This window comes from Anser cygnoides, chromosome 9 (genome assembly GCF_040182565.1).
Source record: "Anser cygnoides isolate HZ-2024a breed goose chromosome 9, Taihu_goose_T2T_genome, whole genome shotgun sequence".
In the NCBI taxonomy this organism is placed as follows: domain Eukaryota; kingdom Metazoa; phylum Chordata; class Aves; order Anseriformes; family Anatidae; genus Anser; species Anser cygnoides.
In genome coordinates, this window is record NC_089881.1 from 17441022 (window position 1) to 17467100 (window position 26079).

General features: G+C 41.3%; 2 protein-coding genes across 6 annotated transcripts in view; both read right to left on the minus strand.

The window, feature by feature from the left end:
• Positions 1 to 12258, minus strand: part of CAPN10 (calpain 10) — a 32778-nt gene extending 20520 nt beyond the window's left edge. The window contains exons 1-13 of one of the 4 annotated variants that reach the window (XM_013201710.3): positions 11912 to 12046; positions 11626 to 11830; positions 10166 to 10297; positions 9747 to 9943; positions 7280 to 7497; positions 6646 to 6787; positions 4760 to 4926; positions 3915 to 4198; positions 3227 to 3429; positions 1120 to 1172; positions 917 to 1002; positions 480 to 569; positions 27 to 72 (exon numbers count right to left, since the gene is read on the minus strand). In XM_013201710.3, coding sequence (XP_013057164.1) covers positions 27 to 72; positions 480 to 569; positions 917 to 1002; positions 1120 to 1172; positions 3227 to 3429; positions 3915 to 4198; positions 4760 to 4926; positions 6646 to 6787; positions 7280 to 7497; positions 9747 to 9943; positions 10166 to 10297; positions 11626 to 11769 — 1762 coding nt within the window. In that variant the 5' untranslated portion in view covers positions 11770 to 11830; positions 11912 to 12046. Of the gene's footprint in view, positions 1 to 26; positions 73 to 369; positions 570 to 916; positions 1173 to 3226; positions 3430 to 3914; positions 4199 to 4759; positions 4927 to 6645; positions 6788 to 7279; positions 7498 to 9746; positions 9944 to 10165; positions 10298 to 11625; positions 11831 to 11911; positions 12047 to 12128 lie in introns of those variants that run through there. The other 3 variants (XR_010833672.1, XM_048076753.2, XM_013201709.3) reach the window with 3 other exon arrangements.
• Positions 12259 to 15943: 3685 nt separating this feature from the next.
• The window catches only part of ABCC5 (ATP binding cassette subfamily C member 5), a 64162-nt gene continuing 54026 nt past the window's right edge, over positions 15944 to 26079 (minus strand). For both annotated transcript variants that reach the window (XM_048076749.2, XM_067002670.1), the window contains 7 exons: positions 25572 to 25807; positions 23237 to 23350; positions 22096 to 22208; positions 21010 to 21118; positions 19335 to 19562; positions 19030 to 19172; positions 15944 to 18367 (listed from right to left, as the gene is read on the minus strand). In XM_048076749.2, the coding sequence (XP_047932706.1) occupies positions 18095 to 18367; positions 19030 to 19172; positions 19335 to 19562; positions 21010 to 21118; positions 22096 to 22208; positions 23237 to 23350; positions 25572 to 25807 (1216 nt within the window). In that variant the 3' untranslated portion in view covers positions 15944 to 18094. The remainder of the gene's footprint in view (positions 18368 to 19029; positions 19173 to 19334; positions 19563 to 21009; positions 21119 to 22095; positions 22209 to 23236; positions 23351 to 25571; positions 25808 to 26079) is intronic.

The following is a 26079-nucleotide window of genomic DNA, read 5'->3' on the forward strand; positions in this document are numbered from 1 at the left end:
CTGAAATTAAGAAGTGTATCACTTACCTCTTGCAATACTTGTCCAAGTGTCTCTCGGCTGTGAATACGTTTCCTGTTGAAAATGAAAACCACACTTACTTCTGTGCAAAGCCCTCGGGGATCTTGCAAATCAGTTTATGACACTTTGAAAAGAGAAGACTGTTATGCTAGGTGTTGTTCCACATTCTTACCCATATGGAATATTAACACAATCTTACAGAATCTACAGACTCTGATTCAGACCTGCTATTACTCACATCAGGAGCAACTACATGGAATAAAGTTTACAACTCACTGCAGCTTGTCAAAAAACATCCCTATTTGTTAAAAAGCTTTAAAACTTAAAATGCACAAAGCAACGTATTTTTACCTGTCTATTTTGGTTGCTATGACCACTGTAAAATTGCCTTCTGTATTGGGCAAGTATGTGGATGGTATAATTACATAACTTCCTGCAGGAAGCCTGCAAAGTTGGCTTACTTCCTGTGAATAGCAATGGGGTACACAGCTAACCAGTGGCTCCAAGTGTAGAAAAGAGGAAGTATTTGGTTTCCAACTGCTGTTAGGCACCTGCAAAAAGAAAGAAAACATGCCTATCTTCTCAAATATTTCAGTCTTCATAGTTGTAAATGCCAGGTACAGCACAGTAAAGTATATTTTATGTATCTATTACACTTCACATGCTCATTCTTATGTACAGAGCTATAGAAGAGAAGGATGGGAAGGCCTTCAGAAAATCCAGGTGGCAGTATTAAGTACAGATAAATCAATCCTAGGAAATTTGATCTTTACACAGGATCAGCCTGAACTTCTCCTAAAAGCAGTATGTCCCTTGCCCAGGGCAAGGAGCACTGAAATAACTGACAGGCTTACCTTCACACCTGGCAAATAAGCAAGCTGATCAGAAGAAGTCTTACCTGGAAAACATGGAAACCTATTGGACGACACTTGCTATCTTGGCAGTGCTGACGGAGCGTAACTTTCACACTGCTTTTTCCTGGTCCTGCAGGAATGGAGAGGGGAAAGCAGGGATTGATATGGAAGGAGGGGAAGTTCCTGCTACCTCCAGCACTCTGCCCATTTTTCCAGCATCCCTGCAGCTGCACTGTTTCCCATTCACCTGCTGGGAGTTCTTCAGAGAGGGCAGCATCTGGTGGTGGTGGTTTTACCTCACTATCAAACACAAGAGAGAACAAAACTAAATGCACAAAGATCTCTATGATTTCACAGATTTAGAAAACCAGCTCACAAAAACAGACTAGCATTACATCAACTTACAGGAACACAGGGACATCCAGAAGAACATAGCATATGCAAACTATGCATCAAAACCAGATAGATTTTTATATATTCATGATGTATCACAGTTTACACACTTTTCTCAATACTGTTTTGTAAGGTATAATTGAAAGCAATACAGCCGATAGTGTTGCCTTGAGCACACACAAGCACCTCTCAGTAAGTTCAAAACATACGCTGGGGTTGTTTTTTTTCCTGGATCCACTATGCCTTTATTCAGAGAATTCCATTCTACCTGCTGACTTGATTGCTGTAACATTAACACGTTTCGATCATAGCCCAGCACCACTTCTCACAGCCACATGAACAAACTAGTATCAACATCAGTTCCACAGCATTTGAAATCATATTGCAATGTAACTTCAAACATACCATCTGTCCTTACTTCCACTTTTCCATCCAGTTAATGTAACAGCTGTTCTGATATTCTGTGACTGTCCATTCTAGACACGTATCCAGACTGACACCTCTATTTCAGAGGCAGAAGTGTTACACTTAACAGCAACAGATGATGGGATAAAATATCCAGTCAAGTGTTCCACAGATGCTATGTCCAGAAACCAAATATAATGGCAATAAAAGTCCACATCTTGCACCCATATAGCAAAATTAGCCTCATCATTTTGCAGACCTTTATTCAGTCTAGAACTTGATGCCATCTTGCCTACAAATTCTGCAGAGTAAATGATTAATCCATGTTCTGACTTTATACTGCAATTTGCCAGCTTCCGTCCAAGGACATACGAGCTGTTAGTGTACTATCAGAATACCAAAACGTTTGAACAGCTTTTAAACATGTTGCCAACAGTATATTTTGCCTCCGTATATAGCTTACCAGGCACAAGCTGTCAGGCAACCTCATTTTTTTTAGGTTTATTGGAAGAAGATACAACTTTGTTGACTCCACACAACTACTCGTCATCATGTCTTCTTAAGCATTTATTTCAGGCCTATGGTCACTAACCCAGAATTGCTCATAAATAACTGACTTAGAAGTGTTGAGATATCTCTGTAGTCTGCTACAGTTAAAATATTAAAAGTGATCAGAAGCTATTGGACTGATACTGCTGATATCCTGCGTTCGATCAGCAAGCACTGTTATATTGGGGGAAAAAGACTGCTCCAAGTACATTAAAAAAGTCTGTTTTCCATCACAAGTTATGAAGATCAAATATGACACAATACACAGTGATCCTTCTAAGCACTTGATCAGAATGCTAGTAATGTTTTGAGGCACTCACAATTAAAATACTCTGCCATATTGTCAGCGTTGAATGCTTTAATTCACAATCCAATCCTTCATTCAACTAAAGACATTCAACATTCAGCAACTTCATGTCAGTGCTATTTTTCACACCTGTTCTGCAAAGACAAGCTACAAGTATTATGTCATCTGAGTCCATTGCTGACACTCTATTTGCATTTGAAACTGTACTGCTCACTATCAACAAGGCTGTATGTCAGGCAATCTGTTAGAACATGTGCCAACACTTTCTTCAGTACATGATAACATACAGCTCTTCTTTCCCATCACTGACTATAGTAACAGCTGCTTTTAACTTCTCTGGTACACCTTCATTTTTCCGAATGCTAAGAAACAACTTCCACATAGGAGAGATCTGTTCTGAAGAAACCTGCTCAGTTCTTTTATGAAATATGCGCTCTCTCAGAACACTGGCATACAATTTAGAGTCAGGATGCTACTCAGCTGACTCTGTGATATTTTAAATAAGAGGTAACAGCTGCTTCATCCAAAAAACAAGGAGACAAAATACTACTTACATTAATTCAAAGAGAAAACAACACTATTATTTGATGCTCTGCACAGCTCTTCAGAAACATTTTGAACACTGGCACATAACCCCATACATCCTGTGTTTGTGCATGCCCACAACTTTGAGAACATTTCTGTTTCTTTTTAAACCTACCTGAGTGAGATTCTTCCTGTTGAAAATACACGAAGCAAGAAATGCCCTACTGCATCTTTCAGAAAAGTACTGGGAACAACAAGATAATACCCAGGTGAAAGGTCACAGCATACATGCACTTCTCTATCATACGAATGGCAGATGGTACCTACAACTGGAGGAGCTGAGAGGGTCTTTGGAAGGTTAAATCGTTTCTTCTCCACCTAGAACAGATGCATAACAATGCATGGCATTTTACGAAAATGAGCAGTTTTTAATAAAAAGTGATCAAATATTCTTTAAACCATTTTTAAACATGCATACTTTTACAAAATTAAACAAGGAAGAGAATATCAGCAGACAAGCTGAACATCAAAGAGGAATAGAAAGTGTTAATATTCAGGAGGAATAAATTCAGGAATTGTCATCAAATAATCAGCTTGAAATATCATGCACTAGTTTGGAGTAGGCTCAAAAGTTCTGGATCTTGGCACTCAAAGATGAGAACCAAGTACTAGTCCACTCCTAGGCTGTACAGAGAGCATCTGCTTTGTGACATAATTGGGATCATTCTAACATAAATCAGAGGTGTAAAATGTGTGAACTGTTGAATCCTATCACTGCCGCAAGAAATGAATGATTTAAGTCAGATGTTTCAGTAATGTTTTGAAACCTTTTTACAAAAAGAAAAACGTCACTTCCAAATTACCTTCCAGACATGCAGTCCCACAGCCTGATAATTCTTCACCTGCATGCCTTCAGTCAAAGACAGATTTTTCTCTACTAAGTGAGTTAGATTTTGAATTCTTCCAGCCCAGTCAGCACTGTATTTCCTGTGTTTCTGCAGCAGAGCAATGCACACCTCACTCTTCTCACAGACTCTCAGCCAGAACTTAGGGTTGGTAGGGAAGCTGCTGTTGTTACGGCAGCCACCTGCAGACTGGCCTCTCACCCAGGATCCAAAAAGATTCTGAGAGTGATACAGCACTTTCTCTAACAAAATAAGAAAGACATGGTGCAGACACCGGAGGTTATTTCATTTTATACAACAAATACACAGCAGAGCAGAGATTCCCTAGACCAAGAGAACATGCTGTGGTAGCCCTGATACTTCTTCCCAGTAGACATTTATGAACAAGATTTTGAGAGGCATAAAAATGAATGTCATGTCTGGTAACGGCAGACTGATGACATGAGCTTTACAAGTAACAAGGAATTGGTTTTAGAAATCTAAAGTTTCTATCTCACTAAAAAAAATCTAAATACTCTCCAGAACAGGAGCTGTCTGAACTTCAAACAAGAACGCTAATCTCTTAACAAACCAGCAAGTAACTAGATCTCTGAGGAATATGAAAGACTCTTCTAAGGATCTTCAGTTTCCTTTTATCCCTCTATTCTTTCCAGCAGTAGAGACAGAAAAGATCTACAAGTGTAGAAGTAGGAAAGACTGAGAAAAAGAAATTATGGTCTAGTTGCAGCCATTTGCAATTCAAATGACACTTTCCCATTGACATAACATTATTTCAACAAGAAAGATGTTTTTTCATATCACACCTGTATAGAGGCTCTGAAGTTGTCCTTCCTCATTGACTGGAAAGCCCATGGTAATCTCATCAAATTCTCTGAAAAATTCCTCTTCATCAACCCAGAATTCTCCCTCTTGGATCTGTGAGAGCAGTTCTGAGGCAACTACCGGATCTAGTTGGCTCCACCCTTGACCACTGTAAGACAAAAGCTAAGATTCAGCTCTTCACCCAGCTGAGTTCTGTAACCATCTTCTGTCCTGTGCAGCAAACTTGTGTAGGACAAGAAGTTTCATTTTATTTTCAGATTCCTGCATAGAATGTTTCCTGTATACAGTTTGCTAGTCAGTGAGATGGATAATAGGAAGTATGAATCACAACACTGAAAGAAAACTTAGAAACAAACTAAACCAGATAAGGTACAGTAGCATACTTACAGCTGAAATAGCTACTTTGCTTTCAATAGACCCAGCATAGCGTCCAAACTGTGAGAGCCAAAATAATGATTTTAACGGTTGTTAAAAACAGTGAGGGAAGTAAGCCAAGCTGCACAGTGACGGCTCTAAAAGAATTTCAGTGCTGTACAGCAAACATCAAAAACCACTGCTTGTATGAAGCACCAAGTTGTCCCTATGAGAATCTGCTGGCTAAGCCCTAAATTTTATTTAGGACCCATTAAAAGCCAATATTTGCAACATTTTTATTTTGCTAGCAATACATATGCGTTCAGCACTTAGAAAAAAAAACAGGGCTCTAAGGCCACTCAAGGAAATGCTATATGGCATTAAAATATAAAAAGCTATATGGCAAGTCACTTTGACAAAGAAACTACCACAAGAGACTAAGAATATATCCAAAACTCTACCCAAAGTAAAAACCATTAAAGGATAATCGCATTAGAATCACAGAATGGTTTGGGTTGGAAGAGACCTTAAACATCATCCAGTTCCAACCCCCTGCCATGGTAGGGACACCTCCCACCAGCCCAAGGTACCCAAAGCCCCATCCAGCCTGGCCTTGAGCACTTCCAGGGATGGGGCAATCAAAACTTTTCTGAGCAGCCTGTGCCAGGACCTCACCACCCTCTGAGTAAAGAATTTTGGCCTTATAAGAGCAGCGCCAGGGATGGAGGCTTCCTTGAGACATCTTTTCAACTTGGGACACACACACAACCCCCACACTCTCTAAACTGCTTACTAGCACAATAATATTTTACTATAATTTATTGCTGAAAGCTCCTTGCGTCCAGAATTGTGTGTTCTTTTTTACAGTCTAAATATCCTAATACTTTTCAAAATAAGCTAAGAGGGTCTCTGCCCTTTCATTCTTGTTATGTGCAAGCTATCTGCCATTCAAACTGCTAAACAAAATTCTGTATTTCCTTTCAGAATAGATCTTTTCTTTATATATACTCTGCATCAATTCCAGTTTCTTCTCCTCATATTAACCTGCAGAAACAGAAAGAAAGCACACAAGCAAAAAGCATATGCATCCTTCTGCTGTATTTTGTTTTAAACAAGCTTTTTTTGTCTCCTGCAACTGAGACATTATCAATAAGAACAGCTGAGTAAAGCTAAGTGACAACTTATAAGAAGCCACAAACCTCTTTTAAGTAAAGGTCCTTTGACCAACTGCATTGAAAACAAAGGCACCACAAAAACTGGAGACAGAAAATAAACAGCTTAAGTGTGTTTCTACGAAAAGATATAATACTTTTTTAAACAAAAAATTGACATTAAAAACTTTAGATTACCAGAACTATTTGATCAATGTGACTAGCCTTATAACCAGTGAACTCCCAAAACAACTGCATACAAACTAAAGCCTCTCTCTTTCACTTTAATCTATTAGCAACTTTCAACCTTGAGCTTCAGAACTTTTACAAATGATTTTCCAAATTAAAATAAACCTACTTACCCCTCACACCAGGGACCTCTCCAGCACCGCCTCCCCCAAGGATTTCGTATTCGTAGCAGGACAATTTCCTTGCCTGACACTTCAGAAAGATTCAACATGTCTATCACAATAAAGGCATGAAATTCTCCTAGTTCACTTGCACCTGAAGAGAAAAAATAATAATAATGGAGGATGAGGAAATATACAAAAGAACTCACTCCATATTTTACAAAGACAGACATTAAACCATCCTGTGAAAGAAAGCAATTTTGAGCTAGAAGGAAATTGTTTATTGGATCAGTATAAAAACAGCATTAAAAATAGTGTTATTTGTAACTATATAGAAATAAAATAAATGAAAATTTTAAAGCATTTTAACTCAGTAGCTGATCTCAACCATCTACAAATTCTTGGTGCTGAAATTCATTAGGGTTTTTAGAGTTGGGATTTGGGTGAATTTTTTTGTTTTGAGAGTGAATCATAATACCTTCCCATGCACCTAATATAAAAAGCACCTCCCCAAAAACCTTCCATCCTGAACTCAGCAAAACATGCATGGTACTAGAATCAGCAGTATGCAATTGCTGGCTTCCTTGTGCACTGAACAGCATTAAATTGAAAAGTTTCCTTTAAACATCTAGAACTTTACTGTTACCTTGTCTGGAATTGAGGACTGAGCAGCTTATTACGCATTGTTCCTTCAGATTCATTAATCTCCTGAACAATTCTTTCTTCAAAACCATACCAGTCTTCTCTTTCTCTACATTTCTTCCAGGGTCTTTCAGGGTCCATCTTTCAGCAATGCCTCCAGTCAGATCAACCAAAGCATCCGCCACCTGTCCTGCCCACAGCTGTTCATATGATCCATGCAGTCTGTAGAAAAACACAAGAAAAAGTTTCTACAAGCAGCGGAACTCAAGAAAAACGGTTCTTTTGTCCTTTCAATCTTGCCCTATATCACAATCATGACTACAACCTGCCTCATCCCCAAGTAGGCAAGAGAAAGCACAAACTGCTTTCTATACGGAATACATCACCTAAAGAATACATAAGCCATCAGTATTTCATTGTTTGATGGGAATTTTATTAACTCATTCTTTCCTATATAGGAACTGCTCTAGCTTAGTAATTTCTACCTTATTTGCACATCATCTTTCACTACATAATTGCTTTCCGCGTAAGTACTCTCTTCCTTCTCTTAAATAGGTTTGTTCACTCTGCACAGTGTTTCCTTCAACAGTTTAAATAAGTCAAGAGACTACCCCACCTGATGCTGTGACTGCAAAACATAGCAAAAGAAATTAGAAGACTACCTAGACAGAACAACAAGATTCGACAGAAAACAGAGCATTACCTTTCAAACCTACAGTACAGAGAAGCGTTAGCAAGTCATAGCTAGTTCACACCTTCTGCTCAACATACCCACAGAAGAACCTACTTTATACTTAAAGTCTTTTTCTGCCCTCTGCTGGCAGCCACACAATCTTTCTCCCAGGTTCTTTTGTACATTTCGTGTCTGTCTCATCAGTGCACTTTGTCTCCAAATTCTGTTTTGAATAGATTTGGTATCATTTTCACAGTATCACAGTATCACAGATTTCTAGGTTGGAAGAGACCTCAAGATCATCAAGTCAAACCTCCGACCTAACACTAAGTACTCCACTAAACCATATCGCTAAGCTCTACATCTAAACGTCTTTTAAAGACCTCCAGGGATGGTGACTCCACCACCTCCCTGGGCAGCCCGTTCCAATGCTTAATAACCCTTTCGGTAAAGAAGTACTTCCTAACATCCAACCTAAAACTCCCCTGTCGCAACTTTCGCCCATTCCCCCTCGTCCTGTCACCAGGCACGCAGGAGAACAGACCAACCCCCACCTCTTTACAGCCTCCTTTAAGGTAACTGTAGAGAGCGATAAGGTCGCCCCTGAGCCTCCTCTTCTCCAGGCTGAACAAGCCCAGCTCCCTCAGCCGCTCCTCGTAAGACTTGTTCTCCAGACCCCTCACCAGCTTGGTCGCCCTTCTCTGGACTCGCTCGAGCACGTCCGTGTCCTTCCTGTAGCGAGGGGCCCAAAACTGAACACAGTACTCAAGGTGCGGCCTCACCAGAGCCAAGTACAGGGGCACAATCACTTCCCTAGACCTGCTGGCCACACTGCTTCTTATACAGGCCAGGATGCTGTTGGCCTTCTTGGCCACCTGGGCACACTACTGGCTCATATTCAGCCGACTATCAACCAATACTCCCAGGTCCTTCTCGGCCAGGCAGCTTTCCAGCCACTCATCTCCCAGCCTGTAGCTCTGCTTGGGGTTGTTGCGCCCCAGGTGCAGGACCCGGCACTTGGCCTTGTTGAACTTCATACAGTTGACCTCAGCCCATCGCTCCAGCCTATCCAGATCCTCCTGCAGAGCCTTCCTGCCCTCGAGCAGATCGACACACGCACTTAGCTTGGTGTCATCTGCAAACTGACTGAGGGTGCACTGGACGACCTCATTCAGATCATCGATAAAGATATTAAAGAGGACCGGCCCCAGTACCGAGCCCTGGGGGACTCCACTAGTAACTGGCCTCCAACCAGATTTGACTCCATTCACCACAATGATTTTGACAGATGTTTTTATAAACCAGCCACATTTTCAACCGTGTTAACAATCTAATTATTTCTACTCAGTAATAAACTGTCAAATAAAGCAAAAGCAGCAGTGGGACACACAGTCATGACCTCACCTAGCTTAAACTGATGTAACGTTGCTGCTTTCCACAAAGATATTTACAGGCTGTCTGCTTTTCACTGAGCCCTCAAACCGTTGCACTAGTAAAACAGTTCCCTTTAATAAATTAGGTGACCAGTAGATAGTGACTTAACGAACATCATTTGAATCTTTTCACCCTAATTCTCTCCCTAAGACTATCGTATCCCACATGTAATTAAGAACACACCTTACAGGTTTAGGAAGAGACTTCTGTACAACCCAGTATCGAAAAGCTGGCAACCACTCTACTTTATATTGAATAATATGCAGATCTATGCCCAAAACAGTCAGATGTCTAAGTAAACAGAAGGTAAGATACACAAGTATTCTACCTCCTTTTACTTCCCTCAATAACAGTGTTCACATACTTTGCATAAGCTTTTTCCAGCAGCGGAAGCCAAAACAAATCTTCTGTCTGACACTGGGAAAAGCAGAGTTTACCACCAAGGCAAGGCAAACGATCATCAATGGTTACTTCTACCCAGTGTCCAAACTGCCAGACTCGACAAGTGAAACAGCCTCGATATGACTCATCTGTCCAGCTGGGCTGATCTGGAGGGATTACCTAGAGACAAAAAGCCAAAATTGAGACAAATAATTATTTTTTTTTAATGAAACAAATTAAAACTATGCTGAATACCAGCCATTTAATTTAAAAAAAAAAAAGTCACAACAAAAACAGTACAACAAAGCATAGAAAAATCCATATTCATATGGATTGGGATTCAAAAACAATATATAAATATAAATCAGGTAAAGAAAATTCTGAAACATGAAAATTCTCTACCTTATTCAGTAGGTATTTACTCTTCTGCAAAGCTACACAGGCACACAGGAACCAACAATCTCCCAGGATTCCTTGTTTCACTTGCACATCCTGCAGATTGTTTGAAAATAACCGAGGAGTAGAACAAATGTCCTGAAAGTAAAAGAAGGGGAGTTAAAGTTGAAGGTTGCCTAACAGTCTACAGAAGTCTGTAATGCAGGCCAGGAGGGCTCCAAGACATCTCAGAAAATAAGGGAGCTTTTACCTCTTAAAACATTTCGTCTTCAGACTCAGCCAAAGCAAGCAACAACAAAATTACTGCCTTGTGGTTTTTCACAGGAACTTTATATGAGGTAAATCTAGTTTCCGCATAGATTTTAGTGCACAAATGCCACCACCGAGTGCAACCTCAGCAGAGAGGTCAATAAGTGAAAGACAACTTAATTCATCAGCTCCTTGCAAGACATATGATCAACTGTGATAGAAGTGATGCCATTCGTAACACACTGCACATCCCAAGTTACAGGAATCTCTGAACTCATATAATAGAAAAAGCTTTTCTAGGGCAGATAAAAATAGATTAGTTGGTAGTGAAAGAGATTACTTCAAATGCAAGGTCTTGAACAATTTGATCTGATCTGAAAGTGAGCATCTGCGAGTGCTGCAAGAAACGGAAGTTAACTCATCAGTCCTCAGTAGTAATCAAGGCGTAAGGTACAAAATCCAGCTGCACACTGGACTCTGTGAAGTCTTCTGTGTGTTAATTCCATCTGATAACCAATAGCTCCACTACTCTTCCACAATCACCCCAGATGTAGGGCAGAAAAGCAATACTACTAAAGACAACATACTTTTTCACTGTTACATTTTTATAGCCTTATTTTCCCCCCCACATATAGAAAGCAACATCATAAATATTTCACTTTCATTGAACGTACTGCAGAAACGCATTCTAATTTTTTAGTTCTCATATGCCTGGCTCTAAAAGCTAGATGGAAGTTTAAAAGCAATAATACAAACTATAGCCGGCAAAAAAGAGAATCTTTCTTGTTATCGAAGCACAATTTTTCTTCAATGATAGCAAAGGAATCAACATCATTCTGAAACACTCTCAAATGCAGTTATTTCTTTTTCAAAAGTTATACAATTTATTTGAAAAAAGGGAACAATGTAGTATTGTTTTTAATTTGATATGCCCATTATGTGTATGATGAAATGTAATTGTAATGAAATATCTGAATTTCTACGAGCATCATGGAATTCTGAAGTTCTATACCCTGATTTAAATCAAAACTACGAACATGAACCCTGACTTAAAAACAGTGAGACATGTATCGTTAATACTCACATACTTCATTTTTGCCCATTCCATATTTCTAACCAATAAAGACACCCACAAGCAGTTGTTCAATGCTAGCTAACATTTACCACCTTAAAGTCCAGGTCTACAAAACTGCAAGCTTTTACACCTTCAAACTCACCTGAGGTCTCAACCAAGATATCTCGCCTCTGAATTGGGCAAGCGGGGTGCAGTAATTAAAAAATATAGAGGCGTCGCTGGCTGGAAACGTGGGGTCCGCGTAAAGATCTCTTTTCACCGTTAACTGCTTTTTCTCTCCCAGCATTTTCAACACGATCCAATGCAGCTCGGCCGGCTATTTCCGACGCTTTATATTCCCAAACGCCCTGGAAGGCAAACGAACGTTGCTTAGGAGATTTAACAGAGAAAGAAGGAGGAAAGCCGTGTGGGGACGGAAAGCCTCTCACAATTTCCACGGAGCGCCCCGAGCCACGCCATCGCCGGCTCCTCTCAGACGCCACCCTCGAAGCTCCCGGCTCTACCAAAGAAGAGGAGGAGGAGGAAGATGAGGATGACGAGGAGGGGCTCAGAAGGCGGCCTCCCCCCAAAACGGCCCCTCCACACGCACCCCCCGTCCCCTCAGGGCCCCCTCCGCACCGCCCGCCCCCCTCGGGCTCTCCTCACCGCGGGGCCCGCCCCGCCGCCATGGCCGCCCCGGGCCGTTCCCGGGGCAACGCCTGTCACCCTCCGCCTCGGCCGGCCCCGAGGTAACGGCTTGGGCGGCCGGCCACTGAGAGAGCGGCGAGCGGGCGCGTGGTGCCGCCACCGCCAATCCGCCGCCGCCCGCGTGAGGCGCCGCCGCCGCAGCCTGAGGAGCGGGGAAACTACAAGGCCCAGCGGGCCCCGGGGGTGGCGGGCCCGGCCGCAGTCAGGCTGTCGCTGAGGGGAGGCTCGGTGCCAGCAACGCCCGGCAAAAGGCGGCGGCACAGCTGGGGCAGGGGGGGAAGCAAAAGGCTCCCTCGGACATCTCCTAGGCGCTGAGGAGAATAAAACGATATCCTGTTTGCGTGGGGATGGCGGCTGGAGATGGTGTTCATCTTCACAGAGTGGCTTCCAGATCACGTTTTCAGGTAGTTTATCACAAAGTGATGGCCCACAAGTTGACAAAGGAAAGACAGCGATTCTCACACTTTGATAGAGAATCACGCATTACTGCCTAATAAAAGAGAGTTGGGAAAAATACATTAAAATATATATATACACTTTCTCTAGAAAGTATATCTACAGTATATCTATATTTATATCTAAATATATGAATCCATACATTCTATAGAAAATCCCATGGCAAGGAAGCAGAAATAGGAGGTCTCTTGCAGGCCATCCGTCACTAAAACACTACCAGTTCTCAGGTCACAAACATACTGAAGCAGGCCACTCAGAGACTTTAGTTACATTATTATACCTTCGTGTTACCCGAAAAGACAAAGCCTGAAGTAAGCAGGCTGCTGGGTCAGTGTGAGGACAAGTTGTTTACCAAAGAAACTGTTTATCACACACACCTGTCATGGGTGTCAGGCTAGTGGTTACAGCAGCTGATCCATGGGCACAGAGGTTGTTTGAGAGAGAACCACAGAGGACACTGGTCAGATTTGTTTCTATCTGAAACGAACACTGAAGTCTTCCTCTCAAACCTCAGCCTTAAGGGAACAAAAAAAAAAATCCCAGGGCACTAGCAGATGATCCAACTGCTGTCTGGTGACTGACTGACCCAGAAATTCTCTGCTGCTTGCGCATGCCCACTGTACAGACACAAGGCTTCCCCACTGCAAATTTAATCAACGAACAAGACTTCCCACATTTGAGTTTTGACCCTTTTGGGAGCAAAGGGAACGCTGTCGTCAGTAAGAATAAGGGCCCCCCTTGTCTATAGCTCATGCAAGAGAGCTGCAGCTGCATGGTCTGCAACTAAGCTGACATTGGAGAGGTCTCGGCTGGTGGAGGGAAAGGGAAGAAAAGGCCTCTCTGTCTGAGAACAGTGAGGCTCTCATCTGTGTGATTTCACCCTTGCTGCTTTCTTTTTAGGCAACAGTGATCACAGATCAGAACTGCATACATTTCATTAAAGGCCAGATTAGAGCCCAAAGTTCATACTGCTTCCTATAACAGTGTAAATACAGTAGGCCTTACCTGGAACAGTATGCTAGTTAAACATGCATCTGTATGTACGAGGCTAGTAGAAGAAAGAAAGAGATGAAAGTCATCTTGGTCCCTAAAAACATCTGACATGCTTTCTTTGCCTTGACTGCAAAGTTGGCAACAGGCAAATTCATCCATTATGCAGCTGGCAATGTTTTCTTTTATTGACCCTAAGCCCTTTGGAAGAAAAGCAGCAATTTTCTCCGTTGCCCCTTGGCAATCCTGCTGGATTAGACTATTCCTGAAGACAGAAAAACAGGTCTATTTAGATAGTAAGAGCTAGAATACTTTAAGACAAAATGACACTTGCCTTTTTGTCAACCTGTTTCTCAGGGCACTTTACGCAGGTGCTTTATATGTCCTGGAGGAAAGCAGACACCAACAGGCCGAGTCCCGTTGCCATGGAAATTTAGAGTTAAAAGGGATTTGCATCCAGTTACATAGCCAGCTCATTTCCATGTGAATAAAGACTGTCCTTTGACAGAGTACTATTTGATGGTATTTTCATAATCTCTTCCCACAGTTTTGAGTTTTAATCAACCCCTTGTTCACCTCTGGCATTTGTCTTCAACTGGTGGTGGTTCAGAGCCAGGGAGACCACTAAACGGGATCTGAGGGCCCAGCGTATGTGTTTTTGCATATGGTGACGCACAGAAGTCCTTTAAATTACACAGGAGAACTCTTCCAGTTCTTTGGATCCTGATAGCACATACATTTAGGAAGGCACAGATTTAATCTCTGCAGTACTACTAGTACAACTAGTGGTTGCTGCTGTGTCAAGAGCAGCAGCACACAATGTCCTACTGCTGCTTAAGGGAGATTTTGGAGCAGGGTTTTATACTTCTTCCATACCATGGAAGACTGGTATCACAGTGCTCTCTTTAGCTACTGGGAAGACAGACTCAGCCTTTAAATTGCCATTTATATTGTATCTTCCCAACGAAAAAACAATTCTCAGAGGTTAGTGGTTGGATAAATCTCACACTGTGATTTCTACTGTGGTTTTATACACAAAGACTGATATTTTGGTCATAATAACTTTAAGCTGTTATCAATCTATAACAAAAGGCGTGAAAAAAATGTCATGTGATTTAAAACTGTTGACTACATTGCATTATCTTTGGACAAACACAAGCAGGAAAAACAGACTGAAGAAGTGCACTTGACCTAAGGTGAATTGTGCAGTAAGTGTGCTTCGTATAAGCGTACAGAAGGTCCTGTTATCCAAAAAGGACAATGGCCAAGGTCACTGTAGTACGAGACCATGAGAATTTTTTTTAAAATGAGAATGTTTGGGATGGAGTGCACAGTTAGGGTGCTGTAATGTATCATGGCAGCAAAATTACAGATACAAGCTTAACAGAGGAGTGTGTGTAGCTAACAGGAATTATACTTAATGTATTAACCCATGTGGCTATGAGATGCTAAAAAATTAAGTTAGCAATATTCCATTTTAGTAAAGTGTATGGCTCTTCAGAGCTTTTTCACAACTGATATTGCTATACCCTGCACCACTCTGCTCATGACTGCAAGGAAAAAAAGTAACAGCTTTCATTTTAAAAATAAGGAGAATAACCCTATCTCTTGGCATCTGCTTAAACAAAACTCTTTTGCTGTACTAAATTTACTTTAACAGATCAGAAATTAACCTAGCAAAGATAAGGACAATAATAGTTTCTATTTAATCTCAGCCTAAGTTGCCATTCAATGTCAAGCCTACTACAAATCAAGATAGTAAGTTGCCTGAAGCATTCATTTATTTTAGGTCAACAAAAGGAAGGCGTATCTCCAAAAACCTGCTTCCAATTTTTTCACTCTTCAAAATGAAAGTACACTCCCTGCTCACAAGAGGAACAAAAGTACCTGAAGTAAGATGCATAGAATACTTTTACACTTAATACTCAACAAATCTTGTGCTGCTTCTGTGTTTCAGAGAACAAGTTGGATCAAAATAGCCATCTGATGGGATCTCACAGGGATGAGAGCAGAAACACCTACTTAAATCTTGTATCCTTTAATCGGGAAACAGTCTGTTAGGACCAGACAGCATTTCCCTGCTCCGATGCATGCGTATGCAAACGCATAGCTGATCTGATGTACTTCATTCAGTTGCAGTAACCATAGATATTTACTTTTTATTATTTTCTTTTGCCAATTCTCTAACTTCTTGCTGTGCAGCTTTTAAATAGCTTCCAAAACCCATAAACGCTGCACTCCAGAAAAGGACAAAATAAAGACAACATACCAAGTCACCTCTTTCAGGTATCTCTCGCAGGGACACTAAAAAACAGCTCAAAAGGCTAAACTTGTCACAAAGCTTAGTTTAATTTGACAATCATCATAAGGCATCCATGTAAATTAAAAATTCCAACCAGGGTCACATACATTCTCCCACAAAATAAAACATGTTAAAACTGAGGCCTGGGATTCCGAGAGATGCTAGCGGTTACTGGTCTTGGCCAGGCTGCCGCTGCTGGCTGAGGGGTCCAGGAGACGCTGCACCAACAACGGCAACGCAGGAAGCGGAAGGTCAGCTTGTACAAATCCCTTTCAATAGAACGACAAACGAAAAGGAAAGAGATTTGTACAGAAAACATCATTCTCCATCCCTTCTGGGAAAACAAAACAGAACGAAAAAGGTAATCCCATTCACTGAGCAAAGAGGAGAACCTGGAGTTCTGAAGCCCAGCAATGCTGAGGGCCCATTTTTGAAAACTAATGAAGCACTAAGGAGGCCTGAGTTTATTATTGCTTTATCCCAGTTCAGCCCAGGCTAAGGCTATGGTGAAGTCCAAATTAATTTAAAGCCAGAAAATGCAGAACCAGTAACAGCACCTAAGCCCCATCCACACATGGGTGTAAACAGATTCTTTTGGTGAAAAGAAATCTCCCAAATTTCCCCTCTCCCTGTGCTATGCAGATCCCCGTAGCAGTACTAAAATTTGCACCAAAGTTTATAATAGATTCTCTCTCACGTCTCCATTAGCTGAGCCTCTTCCAAGTGTTTCACCTTTTATTCCAACTAGTCCTCTATCCTGCTGATACATCAGCTCAGAGGTGCTTACTGGGAGCTCACCAAGAGGCACACAGTTATCCGTGCTTAAAAAAAAAGGGGCACGGAGTCCAAGAACCATCACCTGTACTGTGTAATAGCCAGCAATGCTTCACCCTCAGCGCTTTGTGGAGACCAAACAGCATAGATGAGAATGGCTCTCCATCCTGCAGGCCTGGCCAGGGATCAAGAGAAACAGCACGTTGTGTGAATGAAATGGCATCTTGCCACCACCACGAGTCAGAAAACAGACTCGAGTAAAGTGGGGCTTAAAATTTTCACATCAAAAAAAGAGTGCTTCCCTCAGACTATCATATGACAGGGCAACCGTTATTCAGGCAAATGTTATGCAAGGCAGTAAAATTTGAGCATGGATATCTCCAGGGTTGACTTCCAGCCCCAACATATGCTAGGGATCTTTTAAAAAATTAAATTAAAGGTCCTGTTAATTTTTTCCAAAAGGACAGAATAGAAAACACGCGGCATATCTGATGAATGCGTGTGCTACACATGCTAAGACACTAACAAAGGTTGCAGCTAGACTTGTCAAAACAGTTAAAAAAGATTTAGGCATCCAGCTAGTACCAGAATTGATAGCATTTGGGCACCTCATTTAACTTTTTTTGAAAATTCAAGCCTACACATTTCTTTATTGCTTGTCCCATTGAGTGCAAAGGGAAAACTGTGGGGTTAACTACGGAAGGATTTCAAATCCATCATAAGGTTCCCCTGGTCTTTTATATATATATATAAAGCATTATTATTACCTAGCCACTTGGAGTAGGGAAATGGGGGAAACAGGAGCTATTTAAAATTAGTTTCTTAATCATTTGAGCATTAGTCCCCTACCTCCAAAATCACAATACCTCTGTCACAGTAAGGAGCATAACATGAAAACATATCCGCTGCCACTGAGAATTCCTGAGTGTCTTCTTTGCAAAACTTCAGTCCAAATGTCAGGATAATGGCAGCTTGACACACATACACTCCCCAGCAACATACACACAGCAAGTAGGACATGCCTCAGTGGCTTCAGACAAAACAGAAAAGAAAGAAGAAAAAAAAAAAAAACACAAACGAAAACCACAACCTCGGAGAAAACATCCAGAAGAGCCTCAGGAAAGAGAACTATCCACCTTCCCTGAAGAAGCAACTGCCCAGGAGTCCCTGCCTGGTATAAACCTAAGCAAAACATCCAACCCACAGCTGAAGGAGATCTCTGAAGCCTGGCAGTGTCACATGCTGGATACTTGAAGGCACATTTCCTTTGTGTTTTGTGAGAGAAATCCAGTTACAGCAACACACTGCAGCTGCAGGGCTGAGGAAAAGGAGGCGACACTTGGTATCCTTCCTCTGTTCCTGTCCCTGTTTTCAAGCTTCATGGCTGACACGAGCTGGTGATCTAAGCAGACACGTTAACATCCCTGAGTGAAATGGCACCGTTTGTGGCCTCTGAGACTTTGTCCTCAAGCACCATTGCTGGTGTTTCTGTAGTGCCTGCTGTAGTGTCTATGGCAGGAAGTGGATTTAAGCCCTGTGATAAGATCTGTTGGATGGTTTTCCGTAAATTGGGGTGCAGCTGGTTTTGGGTCTGGTAAAAAACTTCTAAGGCAAAAGACTTGAGTGTGCCAGTGCAAAGGTCCTCATAAAGTGGAATTGTGTACATCCGAGACATCTGCAAAAAAGGAAAACCGGATAATACCACTCTAATAAAAGTCAAGAGGTGCAGCTCTTCTACAGCTATACTCCAACAGCCCTAAATCCATTCAGGTTAAAGACAAGCAACACACTTCTTCAAAAGATAACTGAGTCTATTCAAGTTTAATGCGAATGATAATCAAAAACCACTTGCTCTCTACAACTGAGCTATTTCCACACAAATAACAGAGCTATTTAAAAGGCCAAGGAGAAGAGGCCACAGTGAACACATGCATTAACCTTTTGCTCCTGCACGATAAAAACTACTGAAAGGAATCTGATGAGCCCTAGCCTTGCTTGAAGTGTAAACATTCAAACAATCACATGATTTAGTATTGTGAAAATTTCTGCTCTGGGAAAGCCAGGGCTACTGTAAAGCAATGCAAAAATGCACTGGGCAGAGCTGGGACAAGGGTATGAGTTAGGCTAAAAAAAGCACAGACTGTCTGTAGGCATTTCAGATTACATCTGCCCATTCCTCCCCACCCGCTAGCAGGTGAGCCATGCTCGGCCCCTTCGCTACACACCTGGTCTACACTTGGCCAGGAAGCAGAAGTTCCAAGGTCTTTCACGTCGCATGTCTCATGCACATGTCTCATGCACTGAGAGGTGCAGTGATTTTAATCCAGCACTTAGTACCTGGTTTTCCAAGAAGCGACGAACTTTGTAAAGGTCTGGGTAGTAGTCATTTCGGACTACAATCTGCAACCAGCGGATGCGGATTTCTGCGTTCATGGAGTCCAGCTGAGAGGAGTAACACTCCGAAAGCTTTTTTATCACCTCTGAAGAGAGCACATACACAGAGGAAAAAACTATGACCTGTTTTGTCAAGTTTGAGGGTCATCGGAGAATAATGAATGATAAGATCAAGGTGGGGCGGGGCTCTTTAGAATTCAATTTGTCATTCCAGGAATACTCTTCTACTTCCCTTACAGAGTACTCACCATGTGGCAGTGGTGACCCATCCAGCAACCTGTCCAAGAAAAGCACGGTTTGGAACGTTCTCCATTTAGTGAGGTCGACGCTGCTGGCGGCAGCAGCAGAGTCCAGAGGCTCAGTGGTCCAGAGTTTGAAGAGCATCTCCACTGGTCTGGTCAGACTGGATCCCTGAGATAAGTCCGGCTCAGCTAACGGAGGTCCTGTAGCGTTGAGCCAACGTTCAAACTCCAGTCCTGGAATGAGGAGCACCAAAAATGTCGAGCAGGAGTCTCTGCAGATGGCTTGGCTGTCTCAAGGTTCAGGACTGCTTCTAGCACAGTTAAGAGAGGTTCTAACAATAGCAAATCAGACCAACCCATAGTTACAGTGACATAACAGTCCTAGCAGTCTCATCAGGCTAGCCTACGCTACATCTGGGAGAGGGCCAGCAACACCTCTGCCAAATTTAACCACAAGTCTTCTGGAGCTCAACGTTGCAGTAAGTAAACACATGCTCTTAAACACACATGCTCTTAAGACAGACAGGCTAACAAGTATCTATGATCAAATTATGTTCTAATATAATGTAAGATCTTCTGTGCATTTCTCATTCCCAGAATTTTGAGGAATACTTAAGAATATGGGGAAAATCTGCTTCATAAAAAAGGAGGTGTGAGGGCTGACTGAACCCCTCTCATACACACCAGCAAGAAAAAGCAATTTTAAATTTGTTTATATAATCAGTACTTAAACCCAAACCAAGTTTCTCCACCAGTGGCAGAGCTAACAGAGCCTGGTTTCCCAGAGAGCTCTTCCCCATGACCCTCTACCACCTCAGCACTTTCCTAACCCTTGGCAATACTTCTAGTTCTACACCATCTGCCCTAAAACTCCCCTCTCCTGCAGCCCCTGAATACTAGTCAGGCAAAAGTTGCCACATGTTTTGATTAACTCACTAGCCAACCAGTTGGCCAAATAAAACATAAAACTGCTGAGCTCATGCTGCAGCTTTTCCCACAGTAGGATCACTCATGTTTACTCTCTGCTACCAGTTTTCGTAAAGCCCATCGGACCTCAGCAATCTGAAGAGCTGTACTTTACTGCCAGTTTGGTTTAAATTTATCACTGGGTTCAATAATTACTTACAAGGAGGGACACACAGCAGAATAATGTAAGTCTCCTTTCTTTAAGCAAACAGTCTAACAAGCACCTAGTAGACTACAGACCTTTATAAATCCACCAACAGATGTAAGGAGAAGATTGTAAGGGAGGATGAAATCTTATCAAAGAGATTTTATATTTGCGAATGACCTTGCAAAGAGTTACAGACCACAAAGCATGTCTTCTGTAATTAAATTAAATTTCAAAGTATGGTCACCTTTTCCTTGCATTTAAGTATTTGTTAATCTCATATGCACTGATTGCTCTGCAATGTGAAAAGATGAGCTGAGAAACCACTGAGGACCACTCAGATAATTAATGCCAAAATTGTCAGCCATATAAGACGTTCTCATTCCCCAGCACAGAGGGGGTTGACAGTAAGTCATCACAACCATTTGTACCCCAAACATCTGGCTATTGCCAACGTGTTTTGTTTGCCTTAACCTTAGCATTTGCTTATGCGTCCTCCAAGCCAAGCACAAAATTTAGTATCCAGACTTTTTACAGTTTTTACAGCTAACTAAACAAACTCCATCCTACCTGCTTTGTTCTCAACACATTGCTCTTTCAGCTCCGGAAAAAAATTCAGGAAGGAATCCAGAAGATCTTGAGCCACAACACTGGTAAATTTGTACTTCTCAATGTAGGCCTGAAACAGTAAAAAGGATGAATTATGGTTAGGAGAAAGATACCTTCTTTTTGATAAATAACCACTACATTCAGTTCAAAGAAATAGATATGGAAAAGTGAGGACAAGTTCTTGGAAGGGTGAATGACAGTTTTTAAAAGTATATATAATAATAATCACAAAAAATACTTTCTTCCTCCATCCCAAATAAGGAAAGCACCATAACAAGAAAAAAATCGGGTAGCTGCAAAGACAGACAGCTGAGTTTTGGGTTTGTGGTTTGGTTTTTTTTTTTCTCTGATACAATCACAGACATTAACATGTCAAGGGCAGGAAGGTTTCCTCATGTTCACACTAGTGAAAAGTTAGAACAGCTGGCTACTGTATTATTCACTAATAGATCAGGGACTAAAATCATACTTGTATAACTATACATGACAAAAAGATTGAATGGGGCATGGATGGGAAGGAGTTGAAAAAACACGTATTCATCAAAAAGAGAAAAGCAATGAGCTGTGTCACTTTTCAAAAGCAAATCAATAGCTCACAAAGGTTTTGAAAATGTGTTTCAAGACAACAAACTTGCCCCAATATAGGAAACTACGCCCTTTGCAATTCTGACTGAAAAAAAAAAGAAGCTGATACCTTTTAGTAGTGAATGAAGTCACATCTTTCCAGTCATTGATAATCTGTGCTGAACAGCTTTCTAATTATTTGGAGCACAGGAAAGAGGTAACAAAAATAAACAACTACTTTGTATTTGGCACTTCCTGAGCTCACAATCTGAGATGAAGGAAGAGCATGAGTACATTCACTTATGAGAAATCTCAAGAAAAACCTGTTAAGTGTAAAGAGAATCATCGAGGATGGCAGAAGGGGCCACCCCATTCTTCCATCTCAGACACCCTTGCATTACCCCTATCAATTAGCCACAGTAACAAAACCTGAAAAAAAGCAGCTATAAGTCTCAAGAGAAACATATGTGTATGCACACTAACTCTTAGGAAGGAGTCAAAGTGTCTTGGGTCTCCACAGAGCTGGGACAGGTAGTAAACAAAGCAGTAGCCTTTCTCATAGGTGAAGAGGTTCATTAAATTACTAGGATTGACACCTGAAAGGAGAAACAACAACGTTATAAGACACTATGCAATGAGGACACTAATTTCCAACCGGTCTAAATGTCTCAACTCCTCAGTGAACTCAGAGTAGATACGCAGTGACTTAAAAACAGAACAAGCCTGTTCTCAGTACATTTAATTTACTGCAGTAAATTAACAGAAGCAGTCCAAGTGTACAGGCTGAAAAAAAGGCAATTATTGTAAGCTAGGTATTAATTCCACATGAAACAAGTCACTTCAAATTAGAGGACTGAAAACACACCTGAAATTTTCAAGACAAACTTTTTTTTTCCCAGTGTCAAGCTCAGGTTTTATCACCGTACTACACATTTTCAAATATACCAATGTAAAGTAAGCACTACTTGTTCCATTTCTGGGACTTCCAGTGCAGTTTTCCATTCCATTCAGTTCCGATAATACCTCCACCTGCATTTTAGGCTGGCCTATGTATCATCTAGACTAAAGACTGCTTCACATCTCCAGTGATCAGGACAAAACTCAAGACCTATCAGTCCTGTGCTCCATCACCATTCATCTAGCTCAGGTGATAATCAAACAGCCTCTAACAGTGCATAACTCACTCAATGGGAGACCAAGTATATATGTTTATCTGTATGCTTATGCACACACATGCAGTTCTTACACGAACACACAAAAAGCAGACGATTCAATAGCACAGGATTAGATGTTTCCAAGTATTTTCCATTGCAAACTATTTAATTTTACAACTTCAAAAGCTCAAAGCCATGAATCTTTCAAGGCAGAAGTTTTTCATACTTGGTTTCTGCCCAGTGAATCTGTTCCATTTAAGAACAGAACAATCTTTATAAAGATGAGTTAGCCAATTTTGAAGAAAGCCTCAATTTAAGTTTCTTTATTTACATTTAGATTGGTTTACAAACCAGTCTTTTTTTTTTTCTTTTAGAAAGGGCATGTAAAAACTAGTCTTTTTTGGCCTGTATTCCAGCATCCAGCAAAATATCCAGACATTTTTTAAAGCAGCTTCAGCCACGAGCAATACCTGGCTCCAGTTTAACCTGAAGCTTGCTGACCGGGTTGTCTTCTCCAAGGAGCTTCATCTGTCTGTGGAGAGCATCAAGGCGGAATGCAGTCTCCAAGCATGTGAAGGCAGCTCCTGCCCCAGACAGAAACACATTAGCTGTGGGACAGTGACTGCAGAACTAGCACACGTACAAAATAAAGGTGACTGAAGGTGTAAGACAACAGAAATACAGAATCACACCAATCTAATGTCATAGGAACTTGAGTGAGAAATTCCTTGCAATTTGTAATGGAAGTCAGAACCTAAACCAGTGCATTTACTCATTCTGATTACGCAGCAGGCTGAACTGAAAAATAAAGCAGCATGCTTTAAAATAATGCTGAAGTTTAAAGCCCTGACATCACCTTATCAGCCCTTGAAAGATAAGAAGAACAGCATTGGAATAACTATTGTATAGGTAACTTTCAAGGAGCAATCAAGTGCTACAAAAAAGTAACGTCATGGGTAGACCAGTAAATATATCATTCCATATTCAGTGCCAAGGATATTACTGAGTGAATGATATTACTGAGTGAATGTCACCTCCTGGGTGAAAACAGAAAAGGATTACATTTAGCTAGCATATTAAAGATCCCATGGGTCTTTTTGAAGCTTTATTTAGCACCCTAGCCATATTATATTGTACAGTTTTCACCTTCCACTCAGCAGGACTTCTTTTATAGCTGCAGCAGGGTAGGCTACTCTTCTATCTAGCTGCAACATAGAGCATTCCCTGCTTTCATGCCAAACTAGCTGCATTACACTGGCAAGTCAAGAAATCTTTCCTATGCCTTTGCAGATGTGTAACGCTGTGGAAAATAGATTCTCACATTCAGCAAATACTTAACATCTAGGGCCATTAACACTTTAGCTTTCTTTGCTAAGTCTTAACTTCAACAGTAAAACTCGTTACATATATTCAATCTCAAAGTCTCAGCATATTCACAGGAATCTGATATAAACACAGTGAGAATTAAGAACCAGGACAAATCTGGAAGATAGACGAATCTATACAGGCAGAGAAAGAGGGCGGATGTGCTTCACAGGAGAAAACAAGAATCCCGCAGGACAGCTAGTGTTTAAGGCAATTACTTCAAGCTGCGAACAGGGAGGAGGATTAAGCAAGATCCAAGAGGTGTGGTGGTCATTGGACTCCAATTTCTGTAAACAATGTCATTACGAAAACGCCTTTTTATTAACAGCAGAAGATATGCCAGAAATGATGTCAGAAATGGCAAGATTTAGATCAGAGGTTTGTCCTTGAAACAAAACAGAATGCAAAAAGAGCTTATTAAGGAGCGGCGGAGGGAAAGGCATTTCTTAGTTTCCTGAACAACCGCTTCTTGAAACAACCAACCCTAAACTTCAAGAGACTACAAACAAGGACCTTGTCTTATGTCGGAGAGATGGACTAAGATGGGACAGAGGACAGGTCAGAATCTTCTGACCAATTCGTATCATTGCCATGTGTTATATAATGTGACATGTTAGACCAGTCCTAACCACTGAGAATTACTGAGCATGAAACAGCTTTCAAAGACAGATACTGCACATAGCAGCATCTCCATAGATGCTAACGGCACTTCTTTCCCTAAACTTCATAATCATCATCTCATCTCCAAAAACAGTATACATGAATAATAAAAAAAAATATATCCTTCTAAACACTCTTGCTGCCAAGATTTCCAGAAAAACTGAAAAGCAACAGGAATGTTTTACTGCTTACATATTCTAAGGACAGTACCATACAACTGACCCGCAAAATTCGCTGATAAAAGCGGCCAAAGGTGAGGCTCTATGATTCTACACAAAGCCTCAAATAGACAGCTTTGTAGGTGTGTACATTTTATTTGATAAGGGCTATTACCTCACCCTTTCCAGCAGTAGCTAACTACTAACTGACCAGAATTAGACATACTTGTTTAGAGGACAGTTCTTTCACAAGGTAACCATAACAAAATTTTTTACTTCTCTGATGTAGCCGCTGCTCACCTTGGTCTGACAGGTGAACCCCTGCCGAGTACACAACGGCAGTGCCAAAGTTCCTATAGATCTCCTTCAAGCCTTGTGCTAACACACACCTCATCCAAAGTTCCTGTTACTGTATCAAGTATTTATTCATCCCAAAGCCAAGAAAACCTCAGACTGTAAGCATGCAAGATGTTCAAAGCAAAGTTTGGCCACTTATGTTCCAGAACAACAACAAAATACAGTTCCCAACAGACTTTTGAGCTCCCAAGGCAAATATTCCATTCAGCCAGCTCTCAATTATTAGTTAGACACATCACAAAGAAAAATATCTCTACAGCTATACCATAGGTCTCGGTGGTGATCCGTCGCTGCGCGTATGTGGCCAGCCCCTCGCTCAGCCACATCTCCTCCCACGTAGCGTTGGTGACTGCATTTCCAAACCAGCTGTGGGCAACTTCGTGAATGACATCAATGATTAAAAACTCATCGCTCTCCAGAATGGAAGAAATGATGAAAGTCAGGCATGGGTTTTCCATGGCAACAATAGGGAAGGATGGAGGAAGAAAAACAATGTCATATCTAAAATCACAGAGAGAGAGAGGAGAGAAGAGAAAGAAAAAAGAGAGGTAAATTGCAGCTATTTCAAAAGACAGAAACGTTTTTTCCCCCTTACAGAAAGCTCTTCTGAGAGTTTTTGTGATTCCAGGAACCAGCTTTCTAAACCAGAGATTCCAAATTCTTCTGATCAGGGAATCACAGATTTTCATTTTGTTGACCAAAGAGCTGCTCAGGTTTGGACATAAGGCTAGACAGTCTTTCCATGCGCAGCAGATCCTGCACTTCCCAGAAGC